The sequence below is a fragment of the Anastrepha obliqua genome, chromosome 3, assembly GCF_027943255.1.
Source record: "Anastrepha obliqua isolate idAnaObli1 chromosome 3, idAnaObli1_1.0, whole genome shotgun sequence".
NCBI lineage: Eukaryota > Metazoa > Arthropoda > Insecta > Diptera > Tephritidae > Anastrepha > Anastrepha obliqua.
The window spans coordinates 57,794,250-57,816,260 of NC_072894.1; the positions used below are offsets into that span (position 1 = coordinate 57,794,250).

General features: G+C 35.1%; 2 protein-coding genes across 3 annotated transcripts in view; both read left to right on the forward strand.

Moving 5' to 3' along the window:
* LOC129243087 (anion exchange protein 3-like) overlaps window positions 1–22,011 on the forward strand; it is a 194,955-nt gene that overhangs the window by 68,015 nt on the left and 104,929 nt on the right. The window lies entirely within an intron of this gene.
* On the forward strand, window positions 12,970–20,858 carry LOC129242018 (jerky protein homolog-like). Its single transcript, XM_054878580.1, has 4 exons — window positions 12,970–13,070; window positions 13,128–14,021; window positions 14,072–14,296; window positions 20,848–20,858. Exons 2-4 carry the CDS (start codon window positions 13,133–13,135, stop codon window positions 20,856–20,858), a joined length of 1,125 nt encoding a protein of 374 aa, XP_054734555.1. The 5' UTR covers window positions 12,970–13,070; window positions 13,128–13,132.

A 22,011-nucleotide genomic window follows, 5' to 3' on the forward strand; every position in this document is an offset into this window, starting at 1 on the left:
ATAGAACTTCTCTCAAAGAAGGGTCTTCTTCGTCTTAGCCTTTTATTATAGATTTGTACGTGTTTTTCTTTTCTTTTCCTTCTTCCTTTAAAAATCAAGAATTTACATACATATGCACATATAACAATATAAACATTACAAACTAATTTTATTATTGCACTTTCGTATATGTGGAAACCCAGCTTTCGCGCCATCTCTTTCGTGGACGACTCGGCCTGCGCCCGGATGGTATAAAATCTCTCATTGCTGTAATAATCCTGTCGCTTCCAGCCCTTGTCACACGGTCGATCCAAGTTAGATTTGGTTCGGTACACTTAAATGTCAGTTGTTTTGATTTTGAGTTTTCTGCTCGTCCTTCAGCTTCATAAATAAGGGTCTGATTGTAGTTCTGTATACCAGCGATTTGCATTCATTTCTCATAAATGTATTCCTCCATATTACTCCTTTGAAGCACCCGCAACACGTGCACCCTGCATACATCATTCCCAAACCTCTTTAATAATATCGCGCTCGGTTTGTGTGTAACAATCACTTTGTATACTAGACTTTGGAGACTGTCTTCAGATTTCGAAACCAAAACAACAACATCTGCTTACCATAAAACCGGTGTACCTAGGCTATCAAATTTGTATCCATCTCATGTTTTTACAGCCTTTATTAGTTTTTGTGTAAAGGAATTCAGTATCCCTTTAATTGTTCCATTAAAAAGTTGAGTTATATAATATTTCAGATCAGTTTATCTCTATTTACTTATCTGGAGTTTAACTACTATCGACTATTTACTAAGAATAAATAAATACACCTTATCTTTCATTAATTTGATGCCATATTTTATTCCTACAAAATTTGGCATTTTTTTACACTACACAATTCATCTATTCATTCTTGTTCATTATGTAATAAATTTTTTTTTCGCTTCAAATAGAAAATTAAAAAATTAGATAATTGTATGAATGAATGAATGCATTGAGCGCAAATAAAGCAGCAAACTTTATTACTCGCTTCTGCCCATAAACTATAAATACATAATAATAATTGTAAACATCTGGAAGCTTTTCAACGCTTTGGCATTGAATTATTCACTATATCACCTCCATTCCGCCCTCGAAAGCTAGCAGTGTAGGGACAGAAAAAATATTGCTATGACTAGGTGGCAACATTAAGCCGTGACTGTTGACCGCTGTTGTTGATAGGGAAAACAATAAATTTGTTTCCTTAATGACATGTGACATCATACATGACAGCGAGCATTGATATTATCTCATTCCGCAATAGGATCGCATTCTAATTTTGTGCTGTATTTTTTATTGTTCTATTAAGCAACTGATTCAAAATAGTCATTTCTAGCGCTAAACAACAAAATGTGATGTTTGCCTAAGCAACTCGATTTATTAAATATTTATTATATTCACTATAAATTATATAGTGCACTTGCGAAGATACTACTCGTATTTGCCTATAAATATTACGTCGAGCCCTATGCCCCTTTTCAGATTAACTCCAATGAATTTTACGTACGAGCGATTCCATGTCAAGTGAACCAAGTATTTAGTATATTGCCATAAATGTTCCTAAAAATTGGTTTATTTATAGGCTTGAGTACAGTAAGAAGTAAACTGAAATAAATAAAAAAAAAATTAGAAACTTTGAGATTTATTCAACGTTGAAAATTATGGTAGAGTTTCTTGAAGTCAAATATCTTCGGTTCTTTTTAACATTTTGACAAAATTTTTTTTTTTGCTTTTAACATAACGTGCAATTATTTGAGAAAAGTATACAAATTTTTTATTAACGTTTTTTGACAAAAGACAAACACACGATATCATTTCACAAACAAGAAGAAAAATATAAAGCGCAATCCGAAAATTCAGCATCTGTTTGTTATATGAACATTATAGCATTCGGTAGTGCCCAAGCTCGAAACCTGCTACGGGTATGAAATATCAAAATGATGAAAAAGCTGAAAAAGCTCCTCATAAAACTCCATCTGCCGTCCGGAGTTGGCTTGAAACTGTAGGGAGGGACCATTTGTGGAAAGCATCAACGCACATGACGAATTTGAGGTGAAAACAAACATCCGATTGTAAGCGTCAATTATGCAAATATGTATAATATGTACATATGTATTATATGTGAAATATAAAGAGTTCACTATCTAGGAGAAAAAAACTTCACAGTGTGAATAATATGAAAGGAAAAAACTTTTTATTAAATAAACGCGTCTAATTTGAAAGCGATTTCAATGCAACTTCCATAGTTTTTGTATTATTGTTTTCCTAATTAAAAACTGTTTTAAATAGGGCAGTTTTACAGTCCTCAAATAAATGATTAGTTAATGCAATTGGTGCAGTCAAACAAAAGTGAAATTAAGATAATTCATACATAGTATTGAAATAAAGGTAGTAGAATATAATTGTAATAATTTACTCGTGTCGTAGGGAGCCAGATCGGGTGAATCCATGAGGTGCGGCAGCAATTCATAACGCAATTCAAGCAGTTTGGCGGCAACAAATCCGGATGAATGTGCTGGTGCGTTATAGTGGTGAAACAGCACCTTCTTTTTCGCCAAATGGGGCCGTGTCTCCTTCAATGAAAGTTGTGAAAGGGGTCCAATAACTCACTGTAGTATTGTCCAGTGATCGGTCTTCCTTTTTCCAAAAAATCCATGGGGATGATGGGACAGATGGGACTGTCTTCGTCTTCTTTGGAGCAGATTCACTGAGAGAAATCCATTGTTTTGATTGTTGCTTAGTTCCTGGTGTGTAATGATGAATCGAGGTTTCATCAACGGTGACAGCTCGACGCAAAAATTCATTCGGATTTGTTACTTCGCGTACTTTCGTTCGTCGATCAGCGAGAATAATGTCGTGGACTTTTTGAATGATCTCCTCGGTAACTACGTCTGCCGGGCCGACTAATTATGCCACTTATGTCACACTAGGCTTTTTTTAAAATTTTAGTCAAAACACAAAAAGGAAGATATTTAATGATTCTGAACAAGTCCTAATAAACCTGTGCCGTAAAGAGGGCTATTGAAATCGAAAGATTGGGCGAAGAATAAGAAGATCAGAAGTAGTGTTTCGTTCTTTTAAGAAAAAGGATAAATTGTGGCGTGGGAAAGCCTAAGAAAGACTGAGTAACCGCCAAGTAAACCAAATTAAAAATAATGCCACAAAAAGTTTACAGAAAACAAGGAAGAGAAGCTGAGACTTCCACTAACAACCAGGCAGATCACACACATTCTACGGAGCCCAGAGTACGTAAAATGGAACCAACCAGTGAGCAAGCCTGTATTGAAAATGCATCACAACAAGCGCGTTTAGACACATTCAGTAGAAAACTGAGTGGAGCAATGTTGTATTCACCGTTGAAAAAAAAATCAAACTAGATGACTCAGACTCGTACAGTTGTCATTGATACGATTTGCTGAACGACGACGAACGTATGGTGGTGGCAGCATTATGTCGTGAGCGAAATTTTCATCAAGAAAAAAACAAATATTTACTATGTGTCGAACAAAATTAATTCTCAAATATACACGGAATTCTTGAGCAATGCTCCCATCTCATTTTTGAATAATAAAATGGATGAAAAAAACATTTTCCAAGAAGATAACGGTTCCATTCGCGTTCCCAAAAAATCGTTGAAATGGTTTGAAGAGCACAAAAAACCACTTATGAAGTAGCCTACCTGCAATCTCGATTTGAATCTGGTGGAGAACCTCTGGGCGTGCATGTTGGGCACAATTTTTGCAAAAATCGCAAAAACAGAACTCTAATCAATTGACTTAGAGCGGTTGTTCCGGAAACTTTTTGATCAATGCGCTACAGCCAGAGTATAAACAAATTTGAACGCCTGTTTCTATGAAAAATAGAAAATATTTATTCCGCTATTAAAAAAACCGTTAAAATGAATGCCCGTTTCTTCTTCTTAACGAAACTACATACCTGATTTGTTCTTAAATTTCACACGAGTCACATGTTTGCCAAAGCACTCAAACTTCGTCCAAAGCCCTGAATTAGAACTTCAACTTAATTGCGTGTCCGTTAACTTCTAACTCTAATTCAATTGTTCTGTAGATTTAGTGAAACACAAAATAATTTTCACCTTTTATTGTGGGCTGATAGAGCTGTAAATAAAATTCATTATAACAGTTATGACAAATCATAAAATTTAATTGTCATAAAGGATATAATTGTCATATTTTTGAAGCAGTATTTGCTTTCTGTCTTCGACTTATTTGCTTTTTCGTATATCAATACATGCATACATATGTACATATGCGTATATACTTATATGTATACATATATGTATGTACATATGCACAAGAATATGTGCATATGTATATGTTTCACGAATGTGTTTATTAAATTAATGACAAAAAATCTTATGATTTTATGGAAGCGGGTGGTAATCAGGGCCGGATTTATCTTAAGTGCTGCCGTAAGGCGCCTTGGAAAATTCTGCCCGCGTAATAAATGAAGTAATTAATTTATGATTAAATTTATTATTTTTTATTATAAATGGGATAATAGCATTAGGTCGCTTCAGAGAAGTCTGCGGAAAGACGCAATTCGGTATTTGCGAATACTTTCCGTTCGTTCATTGTAGAAAATAAGTAGCCGTTTACGTTTTATGGGCAGGAAAATTAGCGCCCTCAACTAATACATGTATTCGATATGTTTTTTCCATGCTCGGAATCGGAAACTAAAATTTAATAGAAGAGAAGTGAAGGATTCTCATCATTCATATTGCAAGAGATCAATTAATAACATTTCTGACGATAAAAATAACATCCAGACAAAGGATAGAGCAGACTTTTCTAAAACTACCAGATCATTTCAGCAAAGAATGGAATGATGCCGCGTTATGTGAGTATAATGCTTTAAAGCAGAATATTACTTGGGAGCTAACATGCATGCCATCTGGAAGACAAGCCATCGACTCCAAATGTGTATTCAAGGTGAAAAGGAGTTCTGCTGATATAAGACTACTCGTTAGTCAGAGGCATTGACGATGAGCCAATTTACCCTTTCCACCCAGGGATCTATGATGAAATTTACTCTACTGCTGGGCGGCATTTGTCTACTAATAAATTATACTCAGTTTCGTGGCAAATTTCGCTTGTTAACAATGAAATCGGGAGCTAAACAAAATCGCATTGCAGTGATTCCCATACAAAATTGCGATAAAAGTGCAAGCGAGTTTTACGAATTGCTGAAAAAACTTAATATTTCGAAAATGCTTCTTTACCGCACGATCCATCTTAAAAATTATAAAAGCCATTCGAGAAAGAATTCGCAGAGATCCCCTTAGAAAACAGAAAATTATGTTCAGGGAAATGAATGTATCGACCGATCCATTTCAAGACTAATTAAAGATGATCTTCTTTCGCTCAACTGGTCATCTTTTCACAACGCGCTTGAAGAAAATTACACTCGACAGATGCAAGCAGCATCTTCGGTGGTACGCGGTCAACGGTTATGAAAGTAGCCTCCGAAATGGTTTGGTAGGGGGTGTCTTGCAATGCGTTACATCTCATCTGCAAAAAATGTGTTAAGACGAAAGTGTACCAGAAGAATGTCTTAGAAGGCGTGGTGAAGAAGTTGAGCAGAGTCCTTTTCAATGGAGAGCGTTGGATGTTCTAACAAGATTCCGCTTTAGCCCTTAAGACAGCAGTGGCTAAAACACAAATAATTAAACAAAACTAGCTTCATTAAAAAAATTATAATTTCATATCTGTAACAAACTTAATTTATAATTATGGCTGGACTAAACATATGTTGATGACGTTTTAATTTTTAGTAAGAGACACTACTGGTCACTGGGTGATCGGGACTCATGCGGATAAGCTTGGAATTCCGTACAACCCCTATTGCAGAAGCTGTGGGGATCCTACAGAGAAAGAGACTGTTGAATATTTTCTCTGCAAATGTCCGGTTCTGGCGGCTAGGCGCTTGAGATTCCTTAGCGTGCCCTTTGGGGATGACTTGAAGAAATTCTCCAGTTTAGATCCCTTTTCTCTCCTCCACTACATCAACAGCACTGGATGGCTGTAGAAGGTTTTCTCTTTCCATACATTTTCTTTGCGCAGGTAATGGTCCGCATTATGGTATGAAAACGGCACGTAAGTGCTACTTGAAGTGTGTCTGTGGCACTCTTGCCATTTTACCTACCTAGCTAAGAGACACTACAATAATCAAAATGCTTAAACGGGATTGTCGACACAATTTATAATTAGTGGCATGCGTTCTGCGACATCTATACTTGGTACGCGACATCTATACGAGTCGCGAAACAATGAATGGCCAATTTTAAAAGATCAGGAACTGTATCAGTTGGATGTTGTAAAGCGATTCAACATGAGAGAATGTACTTCGGTGAGCTCGCCTATGGACCCAAATCAGCGCTTATCTAAAGAAATGTGTCCAAAGTCAGATGCAAAGCAACAACAAACGTGTTCACTTTCATAATAAGAGCTAGCAGTTGCACTATGCGGAATAAATTAGGCGCCCGAATATTAACTTTACTATTAGTACGCTGAACTGCTGCAATGTCAAATTTAGCAAGATCCATTGGACAGCGGTTAAGAGGTGCTTAGCTACTTAAAATACACTATTGACACAAAGATAACATATCGAAAATATTCCAACGATCAAATGGCGAGATAGGTATTATGACTCTGATTGGGCCGTTGACCAGCATAAGCATTGGTCCATTTACTAATGCTACGCCTTCAATGCAAATTTACTGCGACAATCAAGGAGCCATAAAATTGGCATTAAACAACAATTATCATGTTCGTTCTAAACAAATCGATGTCAAGAATTCGTGAAAAGCTTGTTGAGGGCAAAATTAAATTTAGTTACCTAAACACGAAAGAAATTATTGCTGGCGTTATAATTATTACTATTATGACTTTTACCATTGCTAAAATGTTATTAATGAATTTCAATTAGTTTAATAAAACATGTTTGAATTGAGTCTCCAGTGAGGGTGTTAGAATATTATAATCGATGAAGCAGTGGCAGCGTGCTGGTCCCAAAACCTTTAGAAATTAAGTAGGAAAAAGAAACACGTTTTGCTACGGCGAGTAGTTTTTGAAGGGAATAAGAGAAAGTAAGAGAAATTGATTAAGCAAGTAAAATATGAAACATACTTGACATACAGGGTTGCCAAATATGAATTCTAGCTCTTATAGTTACTTCATCAATTTCAAATTTTATTGCAATAAGAATATAAAAGAAATTTAAAGATTATATTTATTATTATTTAAACACAATTGTATATATCCTGCACGCGCCCAAAATTTTATTTCATAATTTTTCCGTTACAATACGCGCCGAGTTATACAAATATCCAAATATAAAGTTTATAAATTTTTATATGTTTACTCTGCTGAGAATGTAGACTTCTCTGCCCTACCTTCTTACAAATTTTACAACTCTTCCAAAGACAATGTGTCAGACGTATTGGAATTCAAAACAGAACTAAAGATGTAAGTATCCCAGAAGTTTGATGATGAAAGTCTTGTGTCACTTGTTGTTGTTTTATTGTTTCTCTGCTTTGTTAGATTTCGGTTTAGTTATGTATCATAGCCTCGAAGTGGAATTTAAAGATCATCCACTTTTAACAAAATATTTATTGACTATGATTAACTTTTATATTAAGAGAAATCGCTATTTAAAATACAACGTTCGAGTATATTAGCAACACTCAGGAATGCCAATGAGTTCATCTGCATTGGCGGTGGAGGAGCTATTGACCGAACTTAAGGAGCAGTCGACCAGCAAATCACATTTGCTTATTAAATATGTCGATTACTTGTTTGTCATTAAAACCGCAGCTATCGATGAGATACTCAAAACTCAGCATTTCAGCGGTTCTTGGTCAAGTGCAGCAAGTATTTTGGTAAATAACGTAAATGTTTCTAAAAATTAGTTAAGTGTTTGGCTGGAGCATAATAGGGATTATACTGAATAGGTTTAGAAAAAATGTAATGCATTTCAGTTTTAAGTATTGTTGAAAATTTTGGTATACCACTTTGACTAAAGATCCCGGAATGTATTCAGAAACCTTAAATTATATGATTATTCCTCAAAATTGATATTATCGTTTCCAAAATACTCATTATCAACTGCAACGCCCTAATGCCAGTGCTTCATCCAGCTCCTGAAACATTTTTGGAACTCTATTTTCAGTGTAGCCATCAAAGTAGTCATCGTTCTTATCTTACTTCCTTTCGGCTGTTAAAACGCAGAAGCCGTTCCCCGTAGTGGTTTTTTGAATCGATCGAACAGATAAAAATTGCAGGAGCCATATCAGGTGGATTTAATGGCTGTTGTATGTTATTCGTTTCGTTCTGGGTAAAAAATTCGCAGCTTACGATGGCACTGTGCGATGGAGCGTTATTATTATATGATGCAAAATTCGAGAGTTGTTTTGCCACAAAACCTTTGTTTTTCGGTGAATTGCTTCACGTAAACGTCTCATAACACCCAAATAAGAGTACTTCTTAACTCTCTGACTCTCTGGCAAAAATTTGTGGTGTTCAATATAAAAATCGTAAGCATCGCTTTCCCTTTTTGTTGACTGAAATCGGCTTACTGTTTTTGGCCTTGGTTCGCTTCGAGCTTTCCACTTATTCGTCTGATGTTTGAATTGCGCTTCGTATTCATAAACCCACGCACCCACGTCTCATCCCTAGTAATGATGCGTTTGATGAATGTTGGGTCGTAATTAACCTCAGAGATAATGTCTTTGGCGATATGAACGAGGTCCGTTTTCTGCATTAAATTCAAGTCTTTTGCGACCAACGACCAACCTTGCAGCAACAGGACGCAAACCCAAGTGATTCTTTAGCAATGTTCAAGTCCTCTGCCAGTTCCCTGATGACTAATTTGCGGTTATGGGTCAATTTCCCTTTCAATTTATTGATGACTTCATCAGTTTTTGTTGTTGTTGACCTGCTACTACATTCGTCATCCATTATGGAGTGACAATAACTTCTGAAGCGTTCATGCCACTCGAAAACGATTGTTTTCTTTAAGGTATCTTTACCGAAACAGTTTCCCAACACTTCTAGGGTTTTTGAAGAGTGTTCTAAGAAATATAGCTAACATTTTATATTTTTTTGTAAAACGTGGACACATTTCAGCGGCTTGTTGTTAGTAAGCGTGCCAAAACACAAATCTCTGCAAATCAGTAATACTGGAAAACATTTCTGCAAACGACAGCGTTAAATCTTGAGAGTTGTAGTTTGTTTTTTTGTACGTAAAATTGATCACCCCATTGAAAAATTTATAAGTTTGGTAAATAGCGTCGTATGTCAATCCTATTTGACACTTGTGAACTAGACAGCTGCTGTATGCAATCAAACAAGCAGTGGAACACGTAAAGCTCAAAATAAAGATTTGCTGTTTTTGTTTTTTTCAAATTGAAAATTTTGCCGGCCTTGAAGTCCTGGTAGTGGCAGGTTATATACTCGTATGTAGCAACTACTACTGCACGTATGCCACCAAACCAACACCGAAATTCGACGAAATTACCCGACACTCAATCTTTGGCGCTAATTAGTGTGATTATCGATACCCCAGTCAATGTCAGTTTTAGTATAAAGACTTGCGTATGTACAAAGGCTTGGAGTAGTATAACATTGACACCCACCGGCGTTGACGTCTTTTGATACCAGCGCGTGACTTAATGCGATACCACCTGATATATGTATGTATGTACAGTGCGCAAAGTTGGTTTTGTTTGTATGAGGATCGTGATGGGTTTTGGCCGCAAGAAATTAAATTAAATTAAAATTAAATACCTTACATAAATATTTGTTGAAGAATTAAGCAAAAGTTAGCTAACACTTGTGACTAAATGCCAAACAGTCTTAAAACCATACGTAAATATTTGGTAAAATATCAAAACGCCAGGAGGAATTAATTAAAATATATCGAAAATTTTGATATGTGCATACAAACAAAAATTTACAAACGTTCACATTAGACCCGCATGAAAACACTTCAAAGCTATTAATTTAAGTTTACACTCCTGTCGAAAATATTTACTTTAAACAGTTTATTTTATTTGTTACAAATAAAATTTTTCCTTGCATTCTTTCCTATCATTTCTTCAAAATGTAAACTGAATTAAAAAATTTTGCAACTTTTGGTTTATATGAATGTATTCCAATAAATTAATCAAATGGAAGTCTATAGCATGGTGATAAGGCAATCAAATGTCATATAAAGCTTAGCGCATATCTTAGTAATGAAGGCGTGTCAAATGGTGCTTATATAATGAAAAATCTATGTCGCAAACAATTCGCAGTCCAACAAATAAATGAAAAATCTTTGCTGATAAGCAAATTTTTGGCAACAATTACGACATGCAACGAGCCTACATATGCTGCTGATAGGAAGATATCGCACATTTCTTAAATATCTAACCATGAGTATCACGTGCCAGATACGATAATTGATAACTGTATTTATTAATTTAAGGTATCAGCATTTAATAGTTCCCCACAATGGCGTTCTGAAAGAGCTGAAGAAATGAAGAGGTTACCTTAATAAAAGTCATTCGTTATAAGTAAAAGACAGACGAGAAAATGTTAACCAAAGTTTTTGTGCATAAATAAAAAAAGAACAAAGGGGTTTTTTCGACTAATCACTAATGATTCAGTAAATTTTATAATGCCGTTAAATATAAAGGGTTTTCCAATAACAGGTGTTAGGTGTTAAATAGGAGAGATGATTACGATTTTTTATGACTGGAATTGGAGGGTATTGATCTGGGCAACCTTTTTTACGGCTTCTTATAATTTTCTATTTTTGTACTATAGAAGTATAAAAAACATACTCAAATAATTGGCGTTTACGGCGTTTTTCGGTGTTTAACTGAGCTTCTTCTCCTATCTGAGGTATGCGTCTTGATGTTGTTCCACAGTTTCAAGCCGACTCCGAACGGCAAATAGTTCTTGTTTTTTATGGGGAGCTTTTTCATGGCAGCAATACTCTCGGAGGTTTGCCATTGCCTGCCGAGGGGCGATCGGTATTAAAACAACTTTTTCTATCATTTTTTTCCACCCATTCGATTACGGCGGACGCCAGAGATGTACAAATAATCTATCCAATTTTCATGCCAATATTCCAATAAGGTCTATGGTCAGGCCATTGTAAAATCCTTATTGATTTTTGAGCGAAACAAATTTTTCACTACACGACTAATGCGATTAGAGTCGTTAACTTATTTGCACATGAAATTGCTTTTAGGGTCCATTTCTTGCTTTTATTTTATGTCCATCATCGCCGAATAATTCTCTGCATTGATTCTACCTGTATATCAGATTGGAAACAACCATGGGTCGCACATTTCTCCCTTAACATCTACTTACAATTTTACTTTGAAAGCTCTGATTTGCGCACACAAAAAAGTTGTTTAAAAATATTTAATAAAAGCTTAAATTCAATTTTGCCACCTATTTTTTTTTTAAATTAAGTTGTTCAATGAAATATCGTTACTTTTCTAGGGATAGAAAAATTAATAAAAATTAATTTTCTAACATTTACAATTTTCAAACTCATTTGCAATTATTTGCGCGGAGGTGTAGCAACGGTCGCAGGGTACGGTTAGTAAACACCTGCCCGTACTAATTGAGCAGCACTGATAGAGTTATAGAGTTTCTATTTAAAATCTGTAAATTTCCATAGAATAAAAGATATGAATTTGCTGAATTACCTGGATATGTTGAAATGGGTGGGGTATTAAACGCATACATTCATTTTTGGGCGGGGTACATACGCAAATTTTACGCTGGCGATGACTTTTCAAAAAGCCCAAACATAATTCTTTCTTCGGAAAGTTCTTCAGCCTGTCTGAGAAACAAAGAAACAACACATCTTTTAGTCCGATGCGTACCATATCGAAAACCTTAAAATAATTTTTCTTGAAATTACATTTTGGCAAGTCGGCTGGACTTGAAACAAATCTTGATCTACTCACTGATTTACCGATTGAAATTTCCACTGATATTTACAATTATATTTTCGTTGGAAATGCGGAAGAATGTTTTCGATATATGTATTGCATACGTTTTACTTGGAAGACTTTTTTATTTTAATTTTGATATATTTGTTAAGAAAATCGTTGTTCTTGCAAAAATCAATATATTCGCTTATTCTATAGCTACTTATATATATATATATATGTAATTGGTGCGGAAATATATACATTTATAATTTGCGCTTACACTCTTTTTTAGTGTGTGACCGATATCCTCTTCCTATTTGTGACGTGCGTCTTGATGTTACTCCTCAAACGGAGGGACCTAAAGCTTTAGGCCGACTCCAAACAGCAAATCGCTTTCTATGAAATATAATATACTAGGAGATTTAGTTATTTACTATACAGTTGTACCTCGGTTAACCGGGCCTCTACTAACCGGGTACATCTGTTAACCGGCATGCTGTGTGTTTGATTTTATATCTCTATTAACCGTGCTTTACCTCTATTATCCGTGCGGCGTATAATAACTTTTTTCAATTTAAGTGAATGTGCAAAGAAATAAAATTCGGGGATTCCCATTTTTTGTTTATGTAATAAGTTTGTATCAAATTTCATTTTCATTCATTCTGTAAGTGCAAAGAAATAAAATTCGGGGATTCCCATTTTTTGTTTTTATGTAATAAATTTGTATCAAATTTCACTTTCATTCAGTCTGTAAGTGAAATTTGATCTCTTAACAGGTGCTTTTGTGAAAATGGCTCCATCAATAAGTAAACTGACAAAAAGAGCAAGAAAAGTTCTTTCAATTAAAGAGAAAATAGAACTGATTAACGAATATCGCAAGAACCCATCCGTTCATTTTTTATCTGAAAAATATGGTGTTGGCAAACAAACTGTACGAGACTTAATAAAAAACAAAGAAAAAATTTTGAAATATGAATCGGAAAGTGATTCAATTCACGGTTTAAAAAATAGACATACTCTGAAAAAATCCGAAAATCCAAAGGTTGATTTTGCAACATATGAATGGTTTCGACAAGAAAGATTTAAGGGATGTCCCATTACAGGTAATATTACTCAAGTCCAGACATCCACATAAACTGAAAATTTCCTGCAATTTCTAGGCGAAATGATTACTGAGAAGGCAAAATATTTTCATGGTAAATTAAACATAAATTCCGAGTGTAAGTATTCATCTGGTTGGCTGGAAAAATTCAAAAATCGGCATGGAATTCGTAGGCTGAAATCCACAGGAGAAAAGGAGTGTGCTGATTATGTGTCTGCAACGATGTTTGTGGAAGACTTAAACGAATACATTAAAAATGAACAACTTACAACTGAACAAATTTATAATGCAGACGAAACCGGTCTATTTTGGAAGTGTTTGCCCCAAAATTCGTTGGCGAGTGGTGATGAATATTCTATTGAGGGGTACAAAGAGTCCAAGGAAAGAATCACAGCTTTACTTTGTGCAAATGCAGCTGGGACTCACAAGTGTAAATTGATGATAATAGGAAAAAGTGCTAATCCAAGATGTTTAAAAAATGTTAAATACATTCCTGTAGTTTATAAGTCTAATAAGAGAGCTTGGGTAACACAAGAGCTATTTCTGGAGTGGTTTAACAACAATTTTGTACCAGAGGTAAGAGAACATTTACAACGCATTGGTCTCGAAAAGAATTGCAAAGTTCTTTTGCTATTAGACAACTGTCCAGCACACCCGGATGTAAATGCAATGATATCTGATAATGTTACAGTAAAATATCTACCACCGAATTGTACATCTTTGATTCAGCCTATGGATCAAGGAGCCATTCGGAGTTTCAAATGCCAGTACCGTAAATTTATCGTGCAAAAACTTGTGGATTCTAATAGTCGACACGAATTTGTTAAATCTTTGAACATTAAGTCAGCTTTGTGGACAGCAGCGACTTCGTGGGATTCTGTAACCCCACGTGTTTTAAATAAAGTTTGGAATAACTTACTATCTCAAGATGATGAAAATGATTCAACTTTTAGTATTGAGATACAATCAGATGTATTATATTAATACCACCTGGTTTTACAGCTGATGCTATCTCAAAGTGGATGGAGTGCGATATTGATATCGCACCGTTTGCTATTGTATCTGATGATGAAATCGTTAACATGGTCAATCAAACAGAAGAATATGAGCTTGAGTCAAATTCAGAGGAATCAGATGGAGGTAATACGGTAGAAACCCCCACATTAGCTCAAGCAATAGAGGCTAGTAGTGTTTTGTTAAAGTTCTTAGAAAACTATACTGGTACAGGTATTTCAGAACCAGACAAAATACAAGTGTATCGCATACAAAGTCATTTACTTAAGGAACAAATGAATTCTAAAAGACAAACTACTTTAAACGAATATTTTAAATTAATATAAATATGCATTTATGTACCTATATGTATGTATATGAAAGTATATTATAAAAACAGTAATAAGATATGTATCTGTATTCATAAGTATGTTAATAGGTGCAAATTTACATGTTCTTTTTAAAAATAAATAAAAATAATAAAATTTTTGAATATTTCAAAAAACCTCTTTCAACCGTGTTTTCGATTATCCGTGCTGAGCCCGGTCCCGAGCAACCCGGTTAATCGAGGTACAACTGTAGCTCTTTAATCTACATATAATTGAAAACTATCTGTTGTGTATCGAGAATCAAAAATTGCTGGTGAAGTGGTTGCAATCCTACAACATTCAAAAAACAGGCTTCATCGCAGCTATGTATCTGCTTTTTTCTTTTATATGACTTAAAAAAAGCTTACAATAAAGAGTTTTTTTTTATTAATATTATCTTTTTCATAGTTAAGTTAGGAAAACGCCAATCTGCCTATTTTATGCAGCAGCACAGACCTAACTCTAAAAGCTGCTCACATTGTTTTCAAACAACCGCATTTAATAATTTTGATAGTAAATAGAAGCAAATAAGGCTGAGGTCAAGGTTATACTCCACACATGTGAAATCCAATTAAAAATTAATTTTAAAGGAATTAGTTAGTCACTTTTCTTTAAATAATATTCTGAAAAGTTCAAAAAAAACGTGAAATACGTTTTGGGTCTTGTATTCAGTATTCATTGAAGTTTTAATACAGGGTGGCTGATGAATTTCGCTACATTACATATACATTAAGAAACTCAAATAACTTTTTTTTTAGTGTATGGAATTCATTTATTTTTTTCAAGTTGAAGGTCATTAAATTTTATTAAATGTAGCTTAACTATAATAGTTTTAAAAATAATTGAATTTAAATGCCCCCCATGCTCGTTGACACAAGTGCGGCATCTTAGTAAAAAGTTGTTCAGTGCTGCTTTGAGAGTTGCGACAGGAATAGCCGCAATTGTTACCCGAATGGATTGTTTTAGTTCATCCAAATTTGTTGGCTTTGTTTTATAAACTTCTTGTTTACATAAACCCCACAAGAAAAAGTCAGGTGCAGTAAGGTCAGGCGACCTGGGGGGCCAACGAAATTCGGAGTTTCTTGAAATCAGTTTATTGGGAAATTTTCGTCGCAACTCCGTCATAACAGTCTGGGCTATGTGAGACGTTGCCCCATCTTGTTGAAACCACACAGAGTTGAAAGGAATTCTCTTTCGGCGTAGTTCTGGATAGAAAAATTCTTTCAGCATTTTCAAATAACGGTCTCCAGTAACCGTAACGGCGTGACCATTTTTTTCAAAAAAATAAGGCCCGACAATACAGCGTGAAGAAACCGCACACCACACTGTCACGCGAAGAGGATGCAATTCCGTCTCGTGGAGTATCTGTGGGTTAGAAGTACTCCATATTCGACAATTTTGTTTGTTCACATTGCCGTTTAAATCGAAATGGGCCTCATCAGACATGAAAAGGCAGTTTAACATGTTTTGGTCTTCTTCCACCATTTGCAGGATCTTCTGGCAAAATTCCAAGCGAATCGGCAAGTCTGCTGCATTCAGTTTGTTAACCGTTTGAATTTTGTAGGGAAATAAGTCTAAATCTTTGTGCGTTATTGTTTGCAAAGACTGTCGGCTGACACCAAGTTGAGCAGATAAGCCTTTTGTTGAAACCCTTGGATTGCTTTGTATAGCTGCAGCTACAGCAGCGATCGTTTCCTCCGTCCGAACTGGTGGGTTTCGATGATAAGGCCTTCTTGCGACTGTTCCTTGCTCAGCAAAATTATTCACCAGTCTCATTATGGTCCATCTGCTCGGGGATCGCCGCCAAACATCCGCCTGTACTCTCTCTGTACCAAAACTACGGACTCCAGTGCGTGATAGCGGCGGACTATCCAAATTCTTGTTTGCGTGTCCCAGTTATCCATTTTAATATTGTAAATTTTAAAGATCAATCTGCAAATTAAAACAAAAATGGAACAGATAACTTAAAAAGAAGAAAAGTTATTCAATTTTTTTTTGGTAGCGGCTTTCATCAGCCACCCTGTACTTTTTTCATATGAATGCATGAAAAGGTGAATACTTAATAATTGGTTTTTAGTGACGGCAAAAATCCAACTACCTATTTTATTTAGGATTTACCTGATTATAAAAAAACCAAATACTTTTTTTTTTATTTTTTTTAGGCACGAAATACCTTCTGACTTAAATAAAAATTAAAAAAAAAAAAATTATTTAAATTTTTCATTTACCTCCATTCAGTTTGAGCAAATATATAATAGTTTGCTGGGAACTGCATATCTTTTCTTTGGTGCCCGAAATTAGCTACATAAATATATATGTATAAATGCTGACGTATATTGCATCTACTACATAAAATCATTCAAAACTTATAAGACCAAACCTGTCATTATTTTCAACGTTAACATCTCTCAACTAAACACAGATTTGACAGGTACTAATGGAGAGTCCGTCGCTGAAACAGACAACAGACCATTACTAAATATTTCTATATTGATGAACTCACACTTCATCATCGATGAGTTAACCCATGGTGAAAAGATGTTTAATGGTGTGGCCAATATTAGACCGTTAGCCGTCTCTCAGCGAATTCGACAGATTCAGCGTTTGGGCTGACGTAGCAGGAGTTATGAATCGGTTTGTTTACGAAAAAACTAAGAATGTGTTAGTGATATACGAAAAAAATGTCACTTTGTTACCGTCTGAACAACGATTGTGTGAATATATGTGAAATTATTGTGCATAATTCGGCTGGCGAATACTCCCATGACGTGGCAACCGAAGTTTTCCTTTTCATCATAGTTATTGGCCAAACCTACTAATCTATCATCCTTGGAGTTAACCGATTGTGGTGCGTTAGTCAGCCAAACAAATCCTACCGAGTCATGATGGAATAAGATACAGGTGAATTAATTGTGGTAAGAATTTTTAAAGCAGTAGAAAAAGGGGAAAATACGCAAGTTTAAGTTCTGTAATAGTATTAAAGCAGTCTGGATTTTGCTGAGGTAATTTGGTATAAACTGAATATTATATGAATTTTAATGGCAGCATCAAAAATATTAAAAAAAATTTGTTTACAAAGCGCCTGGTTTTTTTAATACTCCAACCTGGCCGATAGCCTCTTCTGCTTATTGCCTCAATTGCATCGTATAATAAATCGTAATTATATTTCATTTTAATATATTAAATAAATACATTCTCTGTTATTAGATTAAAAGTTATTATGTTTTTATTAGTTATAACTTAATACTCCATAAATATGTTTGTATGATGCAGCCAGGGCTCCATGAACTTCGCGAAACGATTTATTTTTTCAAAGTAAATCCGCAACTTAGAAGTGTTGTTCTGACGTTAAACGATTCATGATTATGACTTGAATTCGACACACTTTGCTATTCTCAGCTGTCAAACCATAGTTCTCATGCAGCTAAAAAACACCGGATAGTTTCTAGCATAGATAGCATACTACCACTTAGGATGCCAATATTAGCGAAAAATGTTCATCCCGTGGTTTTGGACTTTTTTTTTAAGTATTTCCGTGATACCGAAAATCACTTGGATGAACTTTTTTAATTTGTGTAAAAATTCAATAGCTGAATGTACAATGAAATGAAACTAACTGAAATGTAAGATAAACTGATTTTGAAATTCACATATTTATTAATACAGGCAAATCTTCAGGCATTAAATTTTTGAAATTGTATATAAAAAGCTATGTGATTCGAATAAAAATGCGATTGCAGAGTACTTTTGAACGTACAAATTAGTACAAAACTTAAGTTTTACCAAAAATGTACTAAACAAAACCCCTAAGTATATTTATTCTAATCCATAAAACAAACGATTACTTGGTATATAACTAAAGTCATATTTAAGGAAATAAAATATTTATTAATAATTATTATGGCCCGTAAATATGTACGTAAGAAAACCAAAGCATTTAAAGTGCTGATAAAAAACATTTTCCGGCCTCAAGACGTATCTCCACCATAACAAAGTATTTCAACTTATTCATCAGCATTTCAGATAAATTATAAGTTTTTCGATTTAAGGGGGGATTTCGAGTTGATTGGTTTAATGAATTATGCAACTTTTCCTTACAATTTTCCATTTCGCTTAAATTCATTTAAATCTTCCTCACAAGGATATTCAGCCTGTAATTTTTAAAGTATAGTTTCGACCTCTTTCTTAGTTGCAGGAAAATATGGTAATGTACAGAAATAAAATCAAACATTAGCCCATATGTTATGAGGATTCGTTAGAAAAGAGAAAACGTCTGACATAATCGATTAACTCTATGAATAATTTTCGAAACTAAAATCACTTTTGAGTTTATTGTTAAAATATATTTACATATATCTGACGATTTATAAAATGTAAAGATGTGGCCAAAATCATCAGCATCTGATTTGCTGACGGAACTGGAATTATGACAATGAGCAGAAGTGGACAAAAATTGAGATTGTGTTTTTGGTATACAAAAAAAAATCAACGCAACCACTCTTCATATGCTGCTTTGCTGTCTGAATAACGACTGATTCTGCTGACAAAACCGCCGTGACGTAACAGACAAAGTTATTCTCACAAGTTTGCTTTGGATGGCCATACCTTATATTCTATTATGGAGCTCGGTCAAACATCCAAAAAGGGTGTACGCGTCAATTATATATATAATATATATATATTTAATGGTGCAGCTTTTAATTCAAAACAGTTAACACAATATTGTAGAAGAAGCAAGTTTCTTTTATTGTAATAAATAACATATGAAAAGCACGGGAATCCCGAGATTCCGGAATTGGCATCACTAATACCGACCCGGCGAATTCATTGAGCAATGGGCGAGATGTCACGGTGGCTGTCACTGTCACTATAGTTGTTGCTGTTACTGTCAGCCAACAGATGTGCTTGTTCTCATCACTTGCAACGCCAAAGCCAAAATCAACGTTAACGCTAGCGAAATGCCCGTGACTTACCTGATTTTGTCTATTTATTTTTCCACGTCACAGTCGCTTTATACGTCAGCATCGCAGCTACGACTATCAGCCGAACCCATAAATCAGCGAAAAGGCGAGAAAGCGCACGCAACAAGTTCATAACGTAAACTCTCGTTTGTTATTACGGTTCGATCGATCCGCTCGCTGCGACGTGTTGTCTGTTGTTTGAGTCGTGCATTGCTGGGCGGACGTGTTTTTACCCTATTCCGCGTACTACTGACAGTTGTGTTTTTGTTTCGAGACTAGCTATAAATACATATGTAACTGTATATAACGGTACGTGGTGTATTTTCGCCGTATTTGAATAATTTCCTGTTGCTGGTAGTTGGCACAGGCGCGAGTGAGTGTGTGTGTGTGTCCCAACATTTTTTATACGCGCGCGCGCCAGTTTGTAATTGCTTTTATTGCAATTAATTCGTACTTTTTTATATGGATGTGCATGTATGAGAGTAACTCCTGAAGAGTATGCCAATTCTGTCATATCCCATAAATAAACGAGAATTTCATCGAACTTAAAGCTACAGAAAAAGGAATGTAGAGGGCATACGGCTTAGAGTATTCCAAAGGAAGCTGGTGGCGCCATAGCCATGTGATACTACAGTGTGTTTAAAATATCTATTTCTTCCCGGAGTTATTGATAGAATCTGTGTTTCCTCCGCACAAAAGCGATTTTTTTGGGCTTTCGTTCACCTGGTGGGCATCCGTATGGCATTCTGGCACTTGGATTATGTATAATATTGCAAGATTTACGTTTCATCACTAGTCACAATATTATAGTAAAGGAAATTTTATTGTTTTTGTATAATTTTATGAATTTCAATGAAGATGTGTACTGATTTTTCATGAATCTAATGCAGCTTTGATGGAATTTTCTACGGAAGGTCATGCCTTTCGGTTGGCATGTATATTCGCCATTATTTTTATCCTCAGGACTATATTTAAATCACATACACGACTCGCTGCTGTGCCACAGGATAGACTTTCATCAACTTAAATTTAGTTCATCAATTGTATAGCTTCGATAAAATTTTTACCAAATTAAAAAAAGAAAAATACTGACTTTTTTGTATCTATAACACACATATTGCTGAAAGTCGGGAAAATTGTAGCTTTTGAACGCAGAATATCACAGATAGATGGCGCCAAAAAAAGGCTCTTTTCAAAAAGGTCTGTTTCCTTTGGAACGCATTCCATTTGACAAATTTAGTACCTACTAGTTAAGAACGACATCGCCGCTTAAAATGTATCCCTTGATATAAGCAAAATAAAAGAAATGTGAAATATTCATGGCTCCAAAATAACCAAAAGCGAACCAGTGCATTACTGCTGCGCTTCTCTGCAAGGATACGAGCGTCGTCTTTGTTTCTGTCCTGTGCTTTTACTTAATAACTAATTAATGCTAATTTAAAATTCTATTTTGCAGTTTATGAGTAAAAAACTAAAAAGCGTAAGCCACCTTTGAGTGCAAAAACAAGAACAACTACTGCTATTGTGTTTGCTAAATAAAAAAATTGATACTAAGTGATAAATTATTCTCTTATTAAGTATTTAAAACGCTTTTCGCATAAACACTTCAGGAAAAACTATTTCTTCGGCAACTTGTTCTGTGGGCGTTTTCAGCATAAGCAAAGTAAGCTGACTGTATACTTTATACTTTTAGTGCTGTCTGAAAATCAAATATTCGTAGTGAATAGGCAAATAGTGCTAGTGTTTCTGTGTAAAAACTTAGCTTCAGTGTATTTGGTATGGAAAATGTTATTTAGCATTCGCTAAGTTAGCAAAATGTAAACACTAAGCACCAAGTACTTAGAACAGCATTTATTATAGAAAATGGAAAGTTATTCGTACGAGTTTACAAATATTTATTTAAGACATGTAAATTTAATCTTAGTGCAAGGTTTGCTTAAGGTTTGAGATATTAATATGTCTTATGTGGGATTGCCAACGTAAAGTTTGGTCTTTTTAAAAGTAATCGCACTCAGAATGTTTTGTTAAACGAGCGTTTTTTGTGATGTTTACAGATACTCGAAACATGTGATGATTTTCGATAACTTCCGACGTAGATTCAGTCAACAATAGTAAAGCATTAAACTTGTTTCGAATCTTCGTCACGAAACACCATCTCGATGCAACGAGTTTTGCTGGCTTTCCGTGTAAAAGCTCGACCTAAGCTAACAGAAGTATTTTTCACACAAAGCACTTAAGAGCGACGCAAAACCTCCAAGTCTGGCTGAATTCGTCAAATTTGTGAACGTACAAGGTGAAGTCCAAAACAAACAAGACTGAGTTAAAATAGAAACGACAAGAGCTTTGTTCTGATAACTTCGAGTTTATTTATACAAAATAGTCCCCTCTGGCCTCGATACACTGTTTTGCGCTATCTAAGTCATTGACCGGAATGTCCTTCAGGATGTCGGTACAAGCCTTTTGAATCGCCTCTACGGACGTAATACGTTTTCCTCTCACGCACAAATGTAAGTTTTCCGAATGGGTTGAGGGAGCCATATCAGGCGAATACGGTGAGTGATTGATGGTTAAAATGTGATTTCTAGCCAAAAATCAGTCGCAAGAGTGGATCGATGAGTTA